The 22,977-nt window shown below is 46.9% G+C and overlaps 1 protein-coding gene across 6 annotated transcripts in view; it reads right to left on the bottom strand.

Moving 5' to 3' along the window:
- Positions 1 to 22,977, bottom strand: part of CEP44 (centrosomal protein 44) — a 242,714-nt gene that overhangs the window by 47,156 nt on the left and 172,581 nt on the right. For all 6 annotated transcript variants that reach the window (XM_085641846.1, XM_085641849.1, XM_085641848.1 and 3 more), the window contains 2 exons: positions 3,226 to 3,356; positions 2,929 to 2,966 (listed from right to left, as the gene is read on the bottom strand). In XM_085641846.1, coding sequence (XP_085497972.1) covers positions 2,929 to 2,966; positions 3,226 to 3,356 — 169 coding nt within the window. The remainder of the gene's footprint in view (positions 1 to 2,928; positions 2,967 to 3,225; positions 3,357 to 22,977) is intronic.

The raw sequence follows: 22,977 nt of genomic DNA, 5'->3' as shown, positions 1-22,977 counted from the left end.
ATTGTTATAAAAGGAGGCCTTGCATAAGATACCTACTCCAAGGGTTTTAGAGGTGGTGTATGCCCAGTACCGCTTGGGGAACTTGGGGTGAGTCCTGCGGTGAAGGTCGGCCTTAATCAGATGGGTCTCTTAGAGCATCAAGACATCCGAGTCTTGCTGCATCACATAATTCCAAAGTTGTTCATGTTTGTTCGGGGAATTCAGGCCTCAGACGTTTAAAAAGAGTATTTTAAGACCGCTCAGGGCCGATTGGGGGGGGTCAACGGGATTGTCAGCGGAGGGGCTGGTCCGCGTCAGGGGCGCTCATGTTATTCTAAGAGAAAGAGGCCATCCCTGGCGCCCGCCCCCCATTACCTGGCTGTCGTAGCCCCTGCTGCAGCCACCAGTCTGTGTGTAGCCCCACAGCCGGCCCTCCACCCGAACCATACGCCATCAGGCATGTCCCGCAATCCCCCCCACCCCATACAGCCGCCAGAGTTCCCACACCTATGTCTGCGCTACATAGGGTCCGACCTGCAAGAAAAAACAAAGAAGAACAGGTGACAACACAAGACCAACTGGGTCTAACTCTTACTTCTACAAGCGGAGACTGGCACCGGGTATCTGGTAGCCCCAAAAGCGCCCTAGCCTCTGCCAGCTAATGTAGTGAGCGCCATTTGCCCTGCCATTGGAATAGGAGAGCGAAGGGGTGGCCCCACTGGTAGCGGATTCCCTGGGCACGTAACTTGTCTGTAACAGGCTTGAAGTCACAGCGCTTCCAGAGTGTAACTGGGGAGAGGTTTCAGTAGGGTTGGATCAGGTGGCCCTTAAAAGAGAGCTCAGCCTTCTTCCTAGTCGCGTGCATGATTGCCTCTTTTTCAGTGAAAAAGTGTACCCTGGTTAAGATATCAGGTCTACTGACAGCTCTCCCTGCTCTCAGAGAGGCAGGAGGGGATGCGTCATCATCTCCCCAGCCTGTAGGAGCTTAGCCATAAAGGCCATAATGTCCGCTCCCTCCGCTCCCGGTGGATTAGGATGCGCATGTTATTACAGCGGATCCGATTTTTGAAGTCCCTCGGTTTGGTCTGCAGCTTGATATGCTGGACTTCTAGCGAATTGAGGCCGCGCCATAGCATCTCCTACTCCTCAGCACGCGCATCGACAGTCTGTTCCAGGTCATCCACCCTGTTGCCTATTTCCGACACCTCTTTTCAAATGTCCCGGAGGCCAGCTTTGAAGTCGTCTCTGAGAGAAGAGATATTGGATGGTATCTCCTGGAGAAAGCGGTCCATATACCATTGGTTGATTGGGTTGAGAGCTCTCCCCATGCTAGCACTCTCGGTGGCGTTAAGGGACGTGATGCCACCTCCGGGTGTAGAGCTTTACCCCAAAGGGAGATTACAGAGGAGTCCTTAGAAGCCTTGGAGTGGGGCATTGCAAGCGGGGGGAGGGGGTGCCAGCAATTTAGCTCACTAGTCAACAGTTCCATGCCAGCTGGCTCCCCACGATCCCAAACAGGACCACTGGGGTAGGAGGAGGGTCCAAACGGATCCAGCGGTACGCGTGCCACTACAGGTCACCTCACTGGCAACCAGGCCAATTATGGTGGGCTGGTCCCCCACCAGGGTAGCCAGAGTCCGTGTCAGCTAGAGTCCATCGGAGGCATGCATACCCAAGCGCATTCCTGTCGCCAGTCCCAGCCGGGGATCACACGCCTGGGGCAATGCCTCACTCACCATCCTGTGTCACTGGCGCTGTGAGAGATTGCTGCAGGCGGTATTGAGCCTCAGCTGGGGGTCCTGGGGGACGCCACGCACCTGGCAAGGAGGTCCGCCGCTCCACTCGCCCCTCTCAGGCACCCACCAACAGTCCAAAGCCTTCTGCGCGTCCAGCATGTCGGCTAAGTGTGGTCCCCCTGTGCGGCTTTCCAACTTTCAGCCAGCACCACCTGCTTACCAGGAGGAGGCGAGCTCGCCTCTGCTCCACGGCAGGCCGCTTCTCTGGCCTGCTACCATGGAGGCCTCAGACCTCTATGTGCAGATGCACCGGGTCTCTTCCGGCCCAGGATGCACGTGCAGGCCAATGGGCCATGCCTTGTTGTCCGCTCCGAAAGTCTATGTGGAGGCGGAGGATGTCCCGGGCTGTGCACTGTAGGGGATTGCCGCGCCCAGTCTGGGCCAATTCACATGGAGATGCAGCCGTCGCTCCACTCTACCGTCTGCAGTCGCAGCCGTGCAGGGAGCCACCTCGGACAACCTCCTTAGCAGCAGGGGGCCCCCGGGAGGGAACGGGCTCACCCCAAAGTGCCAGTCGGGAGGAGCCGAATGTCCCTGTGCCGCAGGAGGTAACGGGTGCGCTGCAGACTCCGAAATTAAAATGGCAGCCACCGGTCACTACCACCGGCCTCAGTGCTCCAGCGGCACAGAATGCAGCAGATCAGGCAGGCCGGCGGGTGCACCAATACTTAACAGCCAGGCTCAGGAAAGCTGCAGGGCTAGGTAAGAGCACCCCAGGTCAGCCGCAGACACTCCGGTGCTTTCAGATGCCCCACGGCGGGTTCCGGGAGGACGGAGCGTGAAGGAGACGCGTTCTACTCCATTGCACCAGAGGCCACGCCCCCCAATATATTCCTCTGTAGCTCATTATATCAGGTCTGCATGGGTTACTCTGAGAAGTAGCAAAAACGGAAGCCATCTATTGCAACCAGAGAAGTTCATTATTATTGACGGTCTCCTTTAACTAGTTCCTAGATCGAACCATTGCTGATTTTAGATGCCTATGGTACTTTATATTAAATTTTATTTTTGCAGTTTGCGAATAATATTTTGAAGCTATAATTGCTATTTTTAATCGTCTATGGTTAAGACTTATGCTGAAAACAATAAAGCATTCCGTTATCAAGTTAAGCACAAGGCTGGACAGACAATGTTGTAGGTTACTATTACTTACATTTTGTTTATTCGCTCCATTCTTTCTCTGGTTGTTTTCTATAATAAAACAAATAAAAAAGACATCACCAGGAATTCCAAATTTCATACAGATTTCTTAAATTCAGTTTTGAAAAGACCACAGTTTTTTATAGACCACATGCCCGAATAAACAGCAATGTTTACACGAATTTGAAGGATTTTACAAAATAAAATTAGTTTACTTGTTTAGTTTTTAAGGAGTTTCAACACCTAAAGCAAACCTGTTATGTTGACCTTTATTAAGTAATTCAACAAAGCATGTGACAGTTGTCCTTACCTTTGACACTGCAGTCAAGCGCGCATAATTAATGGCCATGTCTTTGGGAGAGGAGTCTGCGGATAGCAGTGAGCTGTAGCCAGACGACTGACGATTAAAACTCTCGGGCATATCTTCTTTTGTCCCATTATCTGCAGAGACAGTATCCTTATTTACCTTTCAGCTTATTCGCAGTAGCTGTCAAACATTGAACTGTAATAATTACAATACAATAATTTTTCTAAGTATGTTGTTACAAAATCTCCCAGTACTGGTGGAGGCACACGATGTGTTTCTCCTAGTCTATGAGGTTAACACAAAGAAGAGGAGAATGCAACCTGGCAAAGGGAGCCTTCACATAGAAACAAAAACATGCGTGTAGTGAAGGCAAGGGAGCTTCCAACAGAGACCAATTTTGATTCTTTTCATTTGTTTGGCTTTAATATGCTAATGCTATGTTTCTATGCAGACCCATTGGCTTTTAACAATGCGTTTTAGGTCTTTCCTCTCAACTACGGCCTGTAGATTGAGAAAAGACAACTGGATACAGCAAATGAAATAACACAACCAGCACACAAATAGCTGGCATTTGTTAATAGCATACAAATTCAAGCTCTCTTTTTAATAGCTCAACAAGTACAAAATTGTACCCATCTGGTTTGCACAATATGCTAATCAAAATATGTAAATAACGCGTCCTATCCTTTCGCTGATGTGATGATGTATAAATATATTTGGAGGGGATGTCAACCAGGCACCGTTACATTGTAGATATAAGTCAATAGTAAAGGGGCATCCTGCCCCCGGCAGCTATTTCTTTTTTTTACAAATGTGGTCCCCTTTTAGAGGGTGAAACTCCTCATTGCCGTGTGAGTGGGTGAAAGGTTTTGTCAGTGCCTGACCCAGTCTGGGAACGAGCAACCTCCAGGAATGTAAAAGTTACTTACCTTCGGTAACACAATATCTGGTGGAGACACAGTTTAGCTGCAGATTCCTTAACTCTGAATTCTCCCCAGGCACCAGTCTGGAGCCGGAAATTGTTTGAGCAGTACCTCTGTGCACTGGGGGACAGCGTCGTAAGGCTCAGTGAAGACGTCGACTCAGATCATGATGTCAATGGAGCCATATAAGTTCCCTTCTGCGCCCTAAGGTGTCTTGGCACTGGGAATCCCTGAGACAATTCGAGCAATAATAGAGTTACAGTGGGTAAGAAAACAACCGTGTTTTTAGGTCGAGCCCAGAGGCAGCACGCATAGGCTGCTCGCTCTGCGAGATTGCTGTAGTAGAGTATGGGAGAGAAGCCGCGCCCACTCTCCGTCTATAGTTTTCATTGGCTTGTGTCATTGTCTTTCGTAAATGCGGCCTTCAGATTCGTTAATAGGCTTGTTAGTCCCTCCTTAGTACGGCCTTGTCTTCATTTGTAACTGCTCATGGCCACTGACCCCTTTACTTCGGTTGTTACACAGGACCTGTTATTTAGTCTGTAAGCAATATTTACTTTGAGTTTCTCTGACTGAAGGCCGGACACGCCTGCTTCAGCTGACACTGCTTGTGTTTTTTTAAGTAGCAGGGCTGCACTGTTAAAAGGGCGCCCGCTTTCAATCACTTTAACCCGGCATTATCTTGTGACTGTTTCACCCCCCCTCCCCCAAGTAAAAGGGATTTAGAAATGATTAACACATTAAGACATGTGAATTCCAGGTAGCACATAATCGTGTGCTAATAAGCTGAAGCTGAAGCTGAAAGCACATCTGTGTTACATGTCATCTGCACTAAAGCCACCTGATGGGTGGTTTTCAAAAGCATGTTTTATTAACAACACCAATATCACCATTACCACAACCACCACCACTACCTAAACCACCACCACCATACCACCAATACCATCAACAATACCACCAATACCATCACCACCACCAATCCAATACCACCACCACCAATACCAATACCACCACCATTACCGCCACCAATACCGATACCACCACCACCACCAATCCAATACCACCACCAATAATACCACCACCAATGCCACCGATAACACCACAGCCACCAATACCACCACCAATATCACCACCACCCATACCACCACCTATACCATAAATACCACCAATAACACTACCATCAATACCACCAATACCAACACCACCGCCACTAATACCACCAATATCCCCACCAATACCATCACCAATACCACCAATACAACCACCAATACCACCAATAGCAACACCACCACCAATACCACAACCAATCCCACCACCAATACCATCACTAATGCCAACAATACCACCACCAATCCCAATACCACCACCAATCCCAATACCACCACCAATACCACCAGTACAACCACCACAAATACCACCACCACCAATACCACCACCACCAATATCACCACTACCACCACCACCAAAACACCACCAACAATAACACCACCACAGCCACCAATACCACCACCAATACCATGAATACCATCACCACCAATACCACAACAAATATCACCACTACCAATACCCCCACTACCAATACCACCACCATTAATACCACCACCGCCAATACCACCACTGCCACCACCAATACCACCACTACCAGCACCACCAATACCACCACCTCAATGCCTATCGCTCACTAGTAATAGCAGGGGCACTGTACGAGCCTGGAGCTGCAGCCAAGACCATCCCCCCCTCCCTTTATGCCTGCCATAAAGCACAGCACGCCCTGCACCAGGAGGTGAAGCCAGGGCCCTACTACAGCTGGAGTGCTTTTATTAAGCCAAAGATAGCAATGACATTAGGCAATGCCACACTGCACACTCGAATCATGGAGAGGGCAGGAAATAGCCCCCCACCCTGCTCTTCCTCCTGAGCTGCAACAGTGTAATCACAGAGTGAAAGGTGTTGAAGCACTTTGTTAGTCTTTATAGTTCGGATCATATGTAACTCTCATTTCACACTTTGTGTCTGTGTAATTTACAACACACATATTCTTCCCTGCAGTATTTATTACTACTATGAAGACATCGCAGGCAGGTCTCTTCATCTGATATTTACTATCTAACAAGCGGTTTAGAAGGCCCTTTATCGCAATGCAATAGGTCTCGCATTTGAGAGAGTTTAAGCTATTAGTATTGTAAATGACAATGCCTTTTATTTATGTTTTAAAACCCAAAACATAAATAAAAGACATTGTCATTTACAATGCCAATAGTTCAAACTTGCGTGAATGCGAGACCTATTGCATTACAAATGCTTGTTAACTGTTTGCGAAGCGGTCTACATTGGGCTGACTTTTAAGATGGGGAAGTCTGTTCCAGAGTTGGCTGGTAGAGTACACAAGGCTGCGACCACCCCAAAAAGCTGTCTGAATTCTTGGGACAGCCACTGAATGTAAGGCTTTGGATCTCAAAAATCTTTTTGTTTGGTAAAATCTGGATTTCATTGTAAGGTATTCTGGTCCTACTCCATACAGGACTTTATGTGCCAGACAGAGCACCTTAAATGCAATGATTTTGTCTGTTTTTTTTTTTTTACTATTAGCCAGTGGAGTTCCGCCAGTACATTAGAAACTGACTTGTGCTTGGGTAGGTTTTTGAGGAGGCGAGCAGCTGCATTCTGCTGCATCTGGAGCTTATTCAATGCCCATTGTTTAATGCTAAGATAAAGGGCATTACAATAGTCAATCTTGGATAAAACCAAAGCAATAACAACATATTTTTTAAGTTGGAAAGTAATAAAAGGTGTTTCCTCAAAGATCTCAACATTTAAAAACAAAATACTACTCCAAGATTCCTAGCCTTAGGGAATGGCTTAGGAAAAAAGCTGAGGGCCTGCGGCCACCAAGAGTAGTTCCAAAATGAGGCCTCCTTCCCAAAGATGAGAACCTCTGTTTTGCCTGAATTTAACTTCAAACAGTTGCTCGTCATTCAGTCAACAATAGCACTCATGCACCTATTAAACAGAGCGGGGACCTCCTTTACATTGCTGGAAACTGGTACTGCAATTTGGGTGTCGTCAGCATTGGCCACCATAGCAAACCCAACTGAAATTTGTCAGCTTTGCCCAGGGAGCCACATAGAGGTTAAAAAGTGTGGGACTGAGTGATGAACCCTATGGACCCTGCAAAGCAGGGAAAGAGGTTTAGAATTAAACTCAAGGGCCACGAACTGCTCCCTATCGATATCAAAATGAGGAAAGGAGATCATGAGCCGAGCCAGCTATTCCAACTTCTGTCAAATGCTTTAATAGTACAACGTGGCTTACTGTGTCGAACACTGCGGAAAGATCTAAAAGGACCACAGCAGCCCTCCCATCATTGCCCAGAATAAGTTTACTCTCTTCTGAGATAGCCACCGGGGCAGTCTTGGTACTGTAGCCGGACCTGAAGCCAAACTGCACTTCATTAAAAAATGTATTGTCACCTAAATAACCTGGGAGACTTTTATTAAAATATTTCTCAAGGACCTTCTAAGAGTGTGGTAACCGTGAGATCGGATGATAATTTTTCTGTTCCTTGCAATCCAGTTAAGGCGTTTTTAACACAGGTAAAACTGAGTTTTTTTCAAATCAGACGTATACATTTCAAATTTGATGATAATGTTTAGCAGAGTGGTTAAAACTGGAGGGAACTTGTCCGCCGAGTCTCTTAATGCTTTTGGCGGACAGGGATCTGTGGGAGCTTGTGACTTAGTATGGCCAATCACCTAGTCTTAAGTCAGGAGAGGTGAATTGCAGCACTCAGGTTTGTTTGATCTTTTAGAGGGGGATTCAGAACTTGAATGTAAAAGAGAGAGGGTGAGATCAAATTCCCTGTATACAGCCTCAAATCCATTTAAAACAAATTTGGCTAGTTTGTCGCAGAAAACTGAGTGGGAAGTGGACCAATTGGAAGACTGGGACTCAAAACTGCCTGTACAATTTAAGAAAGTACTTTTGAGGGCATGACCACGACTGCCGCCAAGATGCCTGCAATCATGTGAGACTTCGGTGGTAGCGGCCTATAATCTTGCTGAATCACCACCATCATTGCCCTTTGACCTGAGGTGATGTCCTGTTGTTGGATTTTAAAAGGTTGGTGATGGCTGGAGCCGACCCTGGGCGTGAATGGTGATCCCCCGGCCGACGATCCAGCTCCTGGTGCCCTGCGCCGCCTGGCACTGCCTCGGAGGGGCCGCGGTAGAGCCAGAGGCCAGGATCACCCGATCCCACAGGTGCCGTGCTCCGTGCCTAAACTTCTGTAAGACTGATGGGAGTATAAAGCTAACATCCTACAGTGTGCCCCCACATTGCTGCGGCGTGGGGGCTAACTGTGACCTACACTCGTTCTGAGCGCTGCTTGCCGTCTTGGCTCCCTAGGGGTGCTGCACTGTTCCGGATCCTGGGCTCCTCTGTGCCGGCCTGCCTACCCTGTGGCTTACCTACCTCATTAGCCGCGGGGGTGCTGGCAGTGCAGGTTCCCCCGGCCCTGTTGGAGGTGCTGCTTGGTGGGTGGGCCCTGCCAGAATTCGAGGCGGCGTGCCCTGTGGCTGCTGCGGTACTCACTGGGTTGCCCCACTCCATATCGCGCCGGAACCAGTGAGTGCTCTCGTGCTCTTGGTGGGGGAGGAGGGGCTGCCCTTGCTGAGCCATCTTCACAGACCCATGGGGGCCCGCATGATGCCTGTTGGCCCCTACATCCACCCTGTGCCTGGCTTATTTTCAGCCCACCCACACTGCTGGATTGGCCAAACCGGTTGAGAATACTCATTGGGCTTCCTCCTATACCCTCAGATTTATTGGGTCTGACGGTTTATACATCCACCTAGCTGGCATCCCTGCTTGCGCACTTATCTGCTTACTGTCCGTGCAGCTACTCTGCGGCCTGCCCGGGAGGCACTCGGTCCTTTTTTATGTCCAGTCCAGTTTTTTAGAGTCTGCTCCATCCCGTACATCACCTCTGCTGTCGCGCTTCGCTCTGCCTGCCTGTGGCCTTGATTGGCTACGACCTTCTTGCTATTTCCACACCACCACAGCGGACTGCTGCTTCCCCCAGCCGTCATTCTTTATGGCATATCCCCTTTTGCATGTATGGGTCGCACAGATCCAAAGCAACGTAAATTGATAATTGTTCGGACAAAATCTGCTAGGAGTCATGGCTCCCATTCCGATACAGATGAGTTTGCTGACTGTGAGAAGGACACAAATACCACCAGCGACTCTTCTGCCATTATGGTAGAACTGAAGGCGGGATTTCGCACCATGGATGTGGAGTTTGACACCGCATGGAGGAGCGCCTGGATCTTCAAGGGGTGAGAATTGATGGTGCGGAGGAGAGGGTATCTGGACAGGAGGACAACACTGCTACCATGCAAAAACGCTTGAAGAAGATGGAATGAATCCTGAAGCAGGTCGCAATCAAGAATGAAGATATTAAAGCCAGGTCTCGCGAAATAGCATTCGCATTTCAGGTATTGCAGAGACTACCAACATGGGACGACAAGACTCCTTTGTGGAGCTACTTCTCACAGATATATTCGATCGTTCCAGCTATGCACCTACTTTTTCTGTGGAGTGTGTGCACCGTTTTCTTGGGCCCTGTACCCCTGTGGAAGTACAGCCTCACTTCCTCATAGCACGTCTACAACTATAAAGACAAAGCCACTGCCCTACGTCTGGCCCGTGAGAATGGCCCACTCCAGTACCAGGGCACCAATATATCGCTCACCCCGGACTTTACCCCTACAGCACAGGAAGCCTGTCGGATATTTAGCGATGTAAGAAACTCTCTTTGTAATATGGACCTCTGCTATACAATGCTCAATCGTGCTCGCCTATGCACTGACTCTACCAACCTTCGACGATCGCCCTCACCGGATCAGATTGGCTTGAAGTAACTGTCCATTCCAAGTTCGTGAGCCACACCCATATTACGCCATCACCTTACTCTCAATTTGGAATATTGCTAACTGTTTAATCATTGTTAGACCCGGCCTCGTAGCATGGCTCTTCCTGTCCTCGCACTACCTAACCTGGTACCAGGGACCCCAAGCACACGGCCTAGCCGATCCTTCCCACCAGAACACACACGCGCAGCCCGGGCCTCCCCGTCCATGGCCTCTCTCCTTTCGGCCACCCCGGGCACGCGTGCCCACTTCGTGCACCAAGATGGCCGCCCGGCCCCAGCACAACCCGGGCCTAGAGGCGCCACTCCGGCTGGAGGACATCACGCTTCCAGGGGATGAGAGAGGGAGGAGCAGTTTCTATCGCACCTCTGAACTCCCCTGGGACGATGGGTTTCGATCGGCCCTCCGGCCTCCCTGAGGGCTGGCTCCATGCATGCTGGGTGTCTGGGACTCCTCCCGACCCGGCCCTGAAAGGATCAAAAGACAATAGCAGGAAACCTCGACAAGCGACCCCCAGGTGACAAGACCCCTGCCTGCACAGACTCCGGACATCAAAGAGGGGTCGACCTATAACAAGGGGTGCTCTGGGACTGTCCGGCAGATTCGCCTTGGAACATCTGAGCCCTGCTGAGTGACTCGCGGCTCCCCGAAGAACGTAAGACCTCCGAACTTGTGCTTGAGCCCTGCTGAGTGACTCGCGGCTCCCTGAAGATCGTAAGACCTCCGAACTTGTGCTTGAGCCCTGCTGAGTGACTCGCGGCTCCCTGAAGATCGTAAGACCTCCGAACCTGTGCTTGAGCCCTGCTGAGTGACTCGCGGCTCCCCGAAGAACGTAAGACCTCCGAACTTGTGCTTGAGCCTTGCTGAGTGACTCGCGGCTCCCTGAAGATCGTAAGACCTCCGAACTTGTGCTTGAGCCTGCTGAGTGACTCGCGGCTCCCCCTGACTCTCTTTGGTCCCGCCGGACCCCACGATGACAAGCGTATCCCCCAGCTCGAGGATTGTGAGCTGTGCGCCGGGTACGCTCCTGCATTTGATCCGATCCCCCCCAAAGACTGTCCCGCTACCTCCTACCCCCGCCAAGACTCTGTGAGCCCACGCTCTGCTTGTAAATATCTGCCTTGCTGATCATAAAGATCCTACAACTTTGATTTGATAAAGCTTGAATCCTGAGAACCCTCGGTGTGGTGTCTCTTTGTCGTGTGGTGCCAAGTGTACGATCCTAGGTACGAGATTCCTCCCCTGCGGAATCTCCCGCCAGTGCCCGGCTACGATACCTTGAGGGTGGGTCTCAGGACAGACAGGGCCCCCTCCGGGCTCCCCTGAGGTCGCCTTCTAACAATCATGTTCTTCGAACATACTATAACTGCATAATTACGATTGATTCACATTTACTCTTCATGTTCATTTTTATTTACAGGCTGCTGCCTGCCGAGTTGTTGCTGCACCCCAATGGTGTACATCAAATTTCTATATTTGGGATTGTTTTGTTTTTTGTTTCTATGTTTTGGGATTCGCTGGATGTCGTATTATCTGGTGTGGTTGGTGGGACCGGGTTGGATGGTTTTGATTTTGTTAACATTTGATCGCTGTTTTCCGTTTGTACACTGCCACACATTAACTGTCCTATATATCATCATTGAAAGAGTCCCTGCATGCCCTTTTCTCACATCCTTTATGCCACTCCCCGATAAACCCAAAGTACTAGCTAATATTTTCATTACAAGGAACGTAAGTGGGATTAACAATCCACGGAAAGGGAAGCAGATACTGACCTACTTGAACAGACATGGTGTTAGGTTTGCCTTCCTCCAGGAGACACATCTTCCCTCTAGTACTGACCCTACCTATGCCAAAACCTGTGGAATGCACTGCTACTTCTCCTGTTATAGTTCCTACTCTCGTGGTACTTGCATACTCATACATAGAAGTGCTCCTCTTACCTTCCATACCGGTCACTCAAACCTGTATGGTCACTACATTCTTCTGCAGCAGGTCCTCACTGACAAACATGTGTTTCTGATAAACATCTGTGCCCCAAATGTGGACGACCCTGATTTCGATCAGAAACATTTTGCTCAAATGGGCCAAATAGATGTTGACCACGTTATCCAGGGTGGTGACCTTAACATGTGCCCACAGGCCAACTACACTAGCCTGCAGTCCAGTGATGAGCCCCAGGCTTGCATGTATTTTGACATATCATATATGCTTGGCGTACCCCCGTATTCACTTTTTACTCCGCTCCTCACACAGTCGGTACTAGACTGGACTATTGGTTCCTCTCGGCTAATGTGTAACTCTTGACTGTTGAGGTCACTGTATTAATTCCACAGTGGGGCCCTCCATGACCGGGTGTACGTAGCGAAGTACTTGAAGCCATAACTGAATACTTGGCACTGAACGTGGGCACAGTCTCGACACAAGCCACTCTTTGGGAGGACTTTAAGGCCTATATTCGTGGGATATGCATTTCCAAACATTCAAGTATCCTCTGTGATATACGTACCTAGCTGTGGCGCATTGAGACGGACTTGCAGGATACAGATCAAGCAGCGGCATCGGACAGAGATCCCAGACTCCATCGCCGGTCTTTGTTGCTGACCAAATTTCGTGACCTCGCTGACAAGGAGACTGCATACATGGGAAAGTATGCTAGGGCTTGCCGCTATGGAGCGGGAGAGCGTTCTGGGTGCACTCTCGCCCGACTACTGCGGCGGAAGCATTATTACGCCACTGAACTGTGGTCAGACACTGGTGTGCGAGTCTTGGGCGGCGAGGGAGTTTTGACCAAATTCCAAAGTATTACAAGCGCCTCTACTCCTACTGGGTACCTGACGTTCCTTCTGAGATTTCTTCTTATCTCGAGGAGGTCGCAATGGTCTGGAAATTATACAGTCCATCAACACTTTTGACGGCTCTGAGGCACCTGGACTGGGTGGCCTAACAGGAGGCTTTTATAAAACTTTCAAACAACAACCAGCTCCCCAACTCCTGGCATTAAATAACTAGCCCTTAACTGCTGGCACACTACCTCTCACTTTATATGAAACAGTTCTTACTTTATTATTGAAACCTGGCAAGGATCCCCATCTTTGCGTCTCCTATCGGCCTCTCTCCCTTTTTAATCTGGACAACATTTTTTTAGCTAAGGTTCTGGCTACCAGACTGTCTCTTTTAATGGAGCAGATTATCTCTCCTGTACAATCCAGGTTCGTACCGCACAGGTTCACCTTTCCTAATCCCCGCACCATTTTTGCAGTGCTTAACAAAATCTCTCCAACCACTCCAGCAGCAGTGGCCTTGCAATATGCTGAAAAAGCAGGATTCTCTCTAAAGGCCCTTTCTGAGAGTGGTCCTGGGAAAGCTGGGTGTCCCGTCTCCCTTTCTGTCCCTAATCCTGCTTTTATATTCTAATTCAGTGGCCTGAATTCAGGTCAAGGGCTCGTTGACCGTAGCATTCCCCATTATGAGAGGGACCTCTCTTCCCTACTTTTTATTATTGCAATGGACCCTCTAGACCGCCACCTTCAGGCTCGACAGCAATATCCGGGACTGCAGCTCAGTAATGGCCCCCTTCTGCTTTTGCTATATTGAGATGTATTGTTATATATCCATCAGACAACCGCTCACCCCTCGTGCAGGATATTGTTTGATTTGACCATGTATCCGGGCTTCAGATTAACTGGACTAAGTCATAGCTCTTTTCTTTGTCAGATGCCGCTCAGCCCACATCATTAGAATGACCTCTTTAGTGGGTCGTGGATGGTACCAAGTACCTGAGCATCCAACTCCATTGGGACAAGGACCAAATAATACAGTTTAATTATGGCCCAGCATCGGCAGACCTGGCTGGGCTGGTGGTCAAGGGTCAGGATGTCATACCTGACTTGGCAAGAGGGAGAGTGGAGAAAGGGTGCCAGGCACTTGGAGCTACCGCCCCCCACTCTCTGACGCCTAAGATGTTAAAGAGGCCTGAAAGGCATAAGGCCTGGCTCTCATCACGGACAGCTGTCACTGACCACTATGGCTTGCTGTCCTGGTGGGCAGAGATGCCCCTGGGAGGGGGGCAGGAGTCACTCCCCGGGGTGGACTGGGCAACGCCACTATGTTGGCCATGTGGGTACTGCCTGCCTGTTGGGACACATCTGTGAGCAAAGTAAGTTTAGGCGATGCACAGATGGGGTCCACAGGTGAGAAGAAGTGCTCCCCATGGGTCAGCTTAGTGGGCCCTGAGAGTATGGATAGAGGGATCCAACTGGGTTCAGGGAGGCGTAGAACAGGAATAAACCCCTGCTGTTGCGGGCCAGGTTCCATGTTCTATCGCCCCAAACAGGGAAGCCCATCTAGGTATGGATTGGTCAACCCTGGCTTTAGGTTGGAAGGGGGTTGTGTTGGAAATGGCCCTTTTTGCAGGGTTACCCCAAAACGTTTTGCTTCTTCCTCCTATTTTTTCCTGACCTGCTGTTGTTGGTTTTAGGACTCTGGGCACTTTACCACTGCTATTCAGTGCAAAAGTGCATATGCTCTCTGTGTAAATTGTGTTATCGACTGGTGTTTCCATGATAGGCATATTTGATTTACTAGTCAGCCCCTAGTAAAGTGCACTGAGTGTGCCAGGACCTGTAAATCAAATGCTACTATTGGGCCTGCAGCACTGATTGGGCAACCCATTTGAGTAGCCCTGAAAAGGAAACTCAGACCTGCCATTGCAGAGTCTGCGCGCAGTTTGTAACTGCCATGTCGACTTGGCAAGTGCACCCACTTGCCAGGCGCTAACCTTCCCTTTTCTTACATATGAGTCAGCCCTAAGGTAGATCCAAGGTACCCTTGTGGGCAGGATGCAGTGTATGTGAAAGGTAGGACATGCACTGATGTGTGTGACATGTCCTGGTAGTGAATTACAGTGCATTTCGTTTTTCACTATTGAAAGGCTATCTGGCCCATAGGAAAGCATGGTAGTTAATTTATAACATCTTATAAATATAACTTCTCATTGGGACCAGATAGGAAAATAAAGTTTAGTATGCCTGAACTCAGAATCTAAAGATGCATCTTTTAGTAAAGGTGATTTTTACATTCTGTATTTGAAAATACCACTTTTAGAAAGTAGGTATTTTCTTGCTTAGCCATCCTGTGTGCCTCTGCTAGGATGTGTATTGACTGTCTGGCTTTGGAATGACAGGGGCTGCGGATGTGCAGTGGCTCCAGAGAGTCTGGATGAGTCGGGCTGGGCTGAATAGAGTAGTGGGAGGAGTTGTCATTAGCACCTGAATAGGCCCGGTCTGCATTTAGAGTGGTGGGAAGAGATTTCCTTTGCACCTGAATAGGCCTTGCCTGCCTTCGACAATGCCATCTCCGTCTCTGCCTCCTGCTGGGAAGCTGGGCCAGAGAGGACAGAACTGGTTTGGACTAAGCACAGACAGTCTCTGCCTGAGAGGAAAAAGGATTTGGGGCTATAAAAAGTGGGGCCTAAACCCCTAAACTTTAGAACTCGCTGGAATCAAGGAACTTGCCAAGAAGAAAAGCTGGAATAGCTGCCAGGAGGAGCACTGCCACTGTGTTGTTGCTTTGTTGGGTTGGCCTGCACTTGCTGCTTCTGCCTTGGGCAGTGACAGGACTGGACTGAACTTTCTTTACTTGTGCGGAGTATCTCCAAGGGCCTGAAATCGAGCTGGCCTCTTGTTCTGAAGTCTCAGGGACTGCAACAACTTCACCAACCTCTGGGCATTGCCTCTGGAACCACTGTTTCAGTTGCCACAGAGAAAGTAACAGCAACCGACTCTGTCGCTGGCTCTGTGTCCTGATGGCACCGCAGACCGCACTGTCTGCATCTCGCACCGCAACCCTGGTCTCAACGACAACGACCGACGCCACCACCGAGCCGCTGCTTGCACCGTGACCTGTGGGCACCGCAGTCCGCACCGCCTTGCTTCACTTTGCCATCCTGGTCTCACTGACGCTGTCGCTGCTGCTGACTTGACACTAGTGACCGCATCGTGGTTGGGGGCATCGCTCGTTGAGTTTCACGTTGCACCGCCTCGTCCTAGACAGCAGTCTAGGCCGACTGACGCCACCTCTCACAACCCGGCTCTTTCGCCTGCACCGCAACCTGCCAGCACCGCATCGAGCACCGTCTTGCCCTGCACCGTAAGCCTTGGTCTCACCGACGCAGTCTGGATGATCCTCACAGAGCCGCTGCCTACACTGCAGAGGACACCGCGCCCTGCACAGCTTCCATTTTGCAACGCAACCGCGAGGGTTGCAACGGCCGGCTCACATCTCCATGTAAGCCGCAATGAGAAAGGTATTGTTACAGAGTCTGCTAACACATTTGCTGGCCTGTATCGACAGGGGCGGCTGGACCTGTTAGACTCTGTTGTTTTCAGCACCGCAGAAGTCCCGGACGGAGCTACCGACTCGTACAAACTGTGTTTTTGAGGTATTTCTGCAGTTTGGAAGACATCTTGCAAAGTATCTATTTTTCAAGTACTGTATTGTGGATTCTTTATCATTTGTGGTCTTATTTATTTGGAGTATATAGTAATATTGGATATTTTTTCGAAACTGGTGTGGTATCCTTTTGTAGTGCTTTCACTGTGTTACTGTTGGTTATGTGCAAATGCTTTAAACACTGCCTCTAAGATAAACCGGACTGCTCGTGCCAAGCTACCGACGGGGTGAGCAGGGGTTATTTTAGGAGTGTAACTCCCTTATCCTGACTAGAAGGAAGGGTCCCTACTTGGACAAAAGGTGCAAACCTTGCCAACTAGAGACCCCATTTTTAACAGTACCCTATTTTATTTTTATTATCTTGCTGCCCAGAGTCAATATTTGCATCAGTGGTATCATTCAGATCCCAGTATTCCTTAACTGAGACCGGAGAGGGATCAACTGGGTGGACTCTCCCACTCTACAATCTTGCAGAAAGGCATCTCATTGGATGCCAATGACATCCAAACAGTATCCACTGCTTGCTGGGCATGGCGTAGATTGCGACAGACTTTAGGAGGCGTACCTCTTTACTCTCCTGCCATTCCACTTCATGATAACCCCTGGCTCCTGCATAAAAAATTGGTGCAGTGCGCACTCAGTCGTTCTAATCTCTCCACTGTAGGGGAACTCTTTCCAGACGGCCTTGTTTTACATTCTACTGCAGACCGTTGAATCCGCAACGCCCCATACATTGATCAATCCCAAAGATTGCAGCATACGTTACGATCCCTTCTTCCTATTTACTCTCTTCCTCCTGAGGATTTTTCGCCCCCTGACACTTGTGATGTCTGATGCGGATGGCGATAGCTTGACCTCTAGACTGTATCGTTTATGTATTGCCATGAGACCGGACACTACGTCACGAGTTCGGGAGAAATGGGCACAGGGGTTGGAATCCCCTTTACTGATACAATATGGTCATACTGTTGCTCTCAGATCCAACGAATCTTAATTAACCATAGGCACAAATTACTGCATTTCAAATCCTTACTCCGCATTTATTTCTAAGATGTAGCTAAATCTGACCTTACTAGGTCCGACCACTGCCTTAAATGCTGTGTTCAAGAAGCAAATTTTGCACACTTAACAAGGGCCAGTCTGGCAATTTCTGCATATTGGGCTTCAGTTTTTATCCATGTCACAGCCATGATAAATATCGGTGCTTACACCCGACCATGTAGTGGCCCTCCTTGGGTACACTAGGACATACCACAATCTATGCGCCAAATTGCTTCAATGGCATTTCTGTTGAGTAAATGTGGGATTGCGCTTTACTGGGGCACCACTAGAGTACCCACCTCCTCTGCCTGGCTTATTGTGATAATGTTAGAAAAGATTACAAAACCCTGAAACCTCCTGCGTCTCACCCCAGAGATTTTTGGCAACGTCTGCGAGACTACCTCCACACCTTTTACCATAGCACCATGGACTGAACCTGATCTCCTTCTCCTTTTTCATAGTAGACTTTTCATCACCCTTTACCCCTGTCCATTACCTCATAATTATATGCACTGTATATGCTCCCACATGTTTCCTCATATCTGTTTATTATAATGATGCCTTTTCTGTTGTCAGTGTATCTTTGAGATATTCTCGGAGATGTGAATTTATGGTAGCTTGCTGTTGAGTTGTCTGTTATATATGAAAATCAATTAAGACATTAAAAAAACAAAAAAAAAGTTCCTTAGAAGAATTAGAGGCCAAATTTATTTTTTCTGTAAAGAACTTAGTGTTCTTATCGATATTTCGTTTTTTATGTTCGCGGATTACTTCTCCATATCTACATTTTCCTATTTCCCTGTAATTCAATCTACTTCAAAATATCTACATTCTCCTATTTCCCTGTAATTCAATCTACAGGCTTTCTCAAGCCTCCGACATTTTTTTTTTCTAGCTCTTCGTTTTGGGGAAAACCATGGAGCAGTTGGCCTTTTCCTATAAGATGTAACTTTTTTTTGGGATGGTGCCTGTTTCAGAACTGCCTTACTTAACCAGTCAGGATAACTTGCTGCTGCTATATAGGATCTTCGATAAACAATGGCAATGAGGTTTTCTGCCAATTCCCTCTTGTTGATCTTACTCTATGCCCGAATGTTTTTAGTTTTTATCCGATACATTTGTTTGGGATTTAGGGGCAGAGGTATGGATACTAAGATGATTTGCAATGTGATCTGACCAGATAATGGGTAATACAGCATCCATCCTGAGGTTGGGGCAGTTGGAAAAAATGCTGTCTAGGGTAGGACCTGCTTTGCATGTGGCGATTTTTCAGTAAAACACCAAAAGATTCAGCTAAAAAGAATGAGGGCCACGTGTATGACCCGTTTTAGCAGTCACAAATGGAGAATCAGGCGGTTTGGGACTGCTAAAGAGTCTTTTCACATGTACTAACCGTATTTCGCGAGTCAGTAAACTATTACAAACTAGCAAAATAGGGTTTGCAGGTCAGTATTAGGAGCGGGCGTTTTAAGGGCGTCCCATCCTAATTGCGAGTTGCAGGTGAATGTATGAATCTTTTCCAACTGGAGCGGGGATGCAAAACATTCACATTTTACCGACTCTGTGAAGGAGCGGGTAAACCATTCGCAAATGGGTAGTGGTCTTCAAGGGACCCCTTCACCTTTGTGAATGTGGGCACCAAGAGCAAGTAGTGATTAGTCCAATGGAAAACTGCCAACTCTTAAAAAATGAAAAGATAGATTTTCATTTTTGAAATGCATCCCGTTTTCCTTCAAGGAAAACCGGTTGCAAAAAAAAAAAAAAAAAAATGCTTTATTTAAAAAGCCATTACCAACAACAGGGGCAGCCCAACACACCTGAACCAGGGGCAATAATATATATTCCTAACAAAGGTTCAAGAAGCAATTTGCTTAAAAATACAAAATTAGCACACAAATATACAAATCATACACAAAACAAATAGTCAACACTTTAGTGAAAGGAAGAGAAAAAAACATAAGTGTGCCCATAAGGGAAAAGAACAATCACTGTAAATGTATTACAAAATCTAAAACAGTTAAGACAATAACGCTCAAAACAATGTGCTGGTATACAAGCAATACAAATCACAAACCAGACAGGTGGCAAACGAAAAAATACACGTTACAATGAGGGTACAACATATACAAAATGAATGTGTCCTTCATAAATTTTGGCCACATAGGCGTCGACGGCGTTTCGGCCACTGTAGAATTACACAGTCATCCTCAGGACTAAAAGTTCCATTGAGCGTCACAAACAATTCAGAATTAAGGTTGAAGTCCTCTTTTAATACATACTGAATTGTTTGTGATGCTCAATGGAACTTTTAGTCCTGAGGATGACCGTGTAATTCTACAGTGGGCAAAACGCAGTCAACACCTATGTGGCCAAAATCTATGAAGGATACATTAATTTTGTATATGTAGTACCCTCATAGTAACGTGTATTTTTTCGTTTGCCACCTGTCTGGTTTGTGATTTGTATTGTTTGTACACCAGCACATTGTTTTGAGCGTTATTGTCTTAACTGTTTTAGATTTTGTAATAAATTTATAGTGATTGTTCCTATTTAAAAAGCCATCACAGACATGTTCTGCTCACCACAGGATGTCACCATCCCTGTGATTACAGGCCATTCCCAATGGGTCGCAAATTGCAACCAGCACCTCATGAATATTGATGAGGCAGGTCAATTGTAACCCCATTGGGAATTGCAAACAAAGTCTGAGACACTGTTGTACATCGCTATTTGAGACTTCCTAATTGTGAGTGGTAAAATGCTGCAATTAGGAAGTCGCAACAGCATTCTTTGTACATGTGGCCGCAAGCCTTTATCATTACAATCTTCCAAATAAAAATTAAAATCGCCTAGTATGGATAATTAGGGTACTGAACTCCAATATTAATATGATTACATAAAGCATCTAAAAACTTTGTGTTGGTCCATGGGGCCTAAAAATCATTAAGTCCATGAAACGTACAACTATATGTCAACTTGCATCTGAAAGGAAGGGCCTCACTGTCTTCTATCTCAGAAGGTTTGCATATTATTTCTAGTATATTGAGATATACTACTGCAATACTGCCACCATGTTTACCGATCTTGTTAAGTCTGCTAATGTCATAGCCAACTGGCAATGCCACTACAAGATCCGGGCCAGACGTTTTGTCTGCCCAAGTCTCAGTTAAGAATACCAGCTGCATCTAAGATCTATAAATTCTTATCTGCTCCACTCCTTTCACAATCTACGATTACATCTGATAAATGGTCTCACCATTTTGCTGATGACATTTTTTAAAATATTTCACAATATACCTGCAATTTGATTGGCAAATTATACCTACGTAATAAAATTGCTCCTTCGCTTATCCAATCTAAATTTTCACATTAAACCTTATACATTGGACCCCGGCTTGTTTACATAAATTGAAACTTCGAGATAGTGATTTATGTTGGAATTGTAATCTTGTACCAGGCACCCACCCACACATGTTCTTTGAATGTTCGCTATTAAGTTCCTTTTGAGGCCCGATACAGAAACGTTTATCATTAATTTTTAATACACAAATAACACTTTCTTTGCCTATGATTTTACTAGGTCTATGGGCTGCAGTTATTCCTCTGCCCCTTGATATAGATTTGGAGTTACTAGATCTACTTTTATCCATAGCTGTTAAAATTATACTAATAGAATGGAAATCTTTTCATTGTCTATCTTATCATACCTGGTGGGCATGGGTCTCATATCTGCTCATACTTTTGTGGAGAAACAACATTACTCGCCTTTTATCTCCAGTAATGTTTGGCGATCTCTGGACAATTATATGAATCTGTCTTATCAAGGATTTGTAGCTCAGTATCCTTTGGATGCCATTGTTTAATTTATGTTCGTCCACTGAAGCAGATGTCCCCTCATACCTCTTTGTCTTCTCTCTTTTCTTTCTCCTGTCTTTTCCTCAGTTTTCTCTTTCTTCTTCTTTTTTACTTTTCCCTTGGCTGACCGTTTTTTTATTCATGAAACAATACAACTAGTATATGTTTTTGTCTTGATATATGCAGTTGCTTTGCTTGATTTATTATTCTGGGAGTTATAATATAATTTGATGAATTTTGTAACATCAAATATATGTTGTGATATTTACTCAATTACATTTCTAAATAATGATATGTTCACCATCCTTTTTTATCCCAGTCTATTGAATTCTGCTATTAAATCTTTTTTATGCTTAATACTTCTCGAAGTTAATATATTTATCTGACCTTGTACTGGTGTATTGTTATTGTATTACAAATGTATTTATCTTTCAATATGCAATAAAGATATTTGTACAAAAAAAAGAATACCAGCTGGGTGGTATGGAACTCTATTTGTGTTTGACGAGAGAGCGAGAGTTGATTAAAAAGCAGCACAGGGAGTTCACCTTGGGCTCTAGGCGCAGCTGTGACTTCGTCGCGAGCATCATGTTCTCCAATCAACAGCTGAAATCACAATTGTTACAGCGATATGAACCTATACTTACGCTGGGATCCATAGGATTGCACTCAGTCTGTCTGCCTGTAGAGTTGATACACAGTAACGCCTCCCTTGTATACTGACATGAGGGATAAATACCTGGGGTCCTGGCGTACGGCGCATACGGGCTTGCCTTTGGTGCGCCATGGGCTTGGACGCGCTAGCATTCGTGCTAAATAGTCTCCTCCAAGAGAAAGACTGGGCTGCTACACAACAACAATGGCATCGCTCATTGTGACCAACGAGTCAGGAATGCCCCAAAAAGCAAATGGAGTGCCTCAGTAGAGTATTAGAAACAGAGCCTCAGAACGAATACACCGAGAGTCGAGCTTTGGCAGGATATGTTAATGAGCGTGAGAAACGTAAGAAAATATTCATATTTCAGAGGATTTTTTTTTTACAAAAATCTGATGTTCTGATTATTTCACTGGATGGCTAGTCAGGGCAAGGGAGGTCTGGCTTACACAAATAGTTTCCACAGGTCGTACAGAAAATTATAGTTTCCATACTTGCCAAACAGTCCCTAGTTGGTATCTGCCATTAGATGCACAATGTACTACAAACAGTGACAGCGACAATTCAATGATCTGCGCAGTCATATAATTGGCTGTGCGAACTACATTCTGTAGTATCTTCTTGTTATGTTTATAATGTCCCCTGTTATCTGGTTCCTAGCTGCTCAACCTGTGTGAGTGTTCTGTATGGAATGTTGGTGTGATGGACATGAGTGGAATGCTTGGGTGCCTGGTGTGGGTGTTGACAGTTGGGTGATGGCTGAGCAGCAGGCATGCTGCTCCTGGTGGGGCTGCTACCACTGTTCTTATGGACTTAATAAATAACTGAAAAGACACTACTCGGCTATGACTGCTATGTCACCTCTACACATGGAACTTGCTTGTTACACATTCCCTAA

The sequence above is a fragment of the Triturus cristatus genome, chromosome 2_2, assembly GCF_964204655.1.
Source record: "Triturus cristatus chromosome 2_2, aTriCri1.1, whole genome shotgun sequence".
NCBI classification, from domain to species: domain Eukaryota; kingdom Metazoa; phylum Chordata; class Amphibia; order Caudata; family Salamandridae; genus Triturus; species Triturus cristatus.
This window is presented reverse-complemented; position numbering and strand designations above follow the sequence as displayed.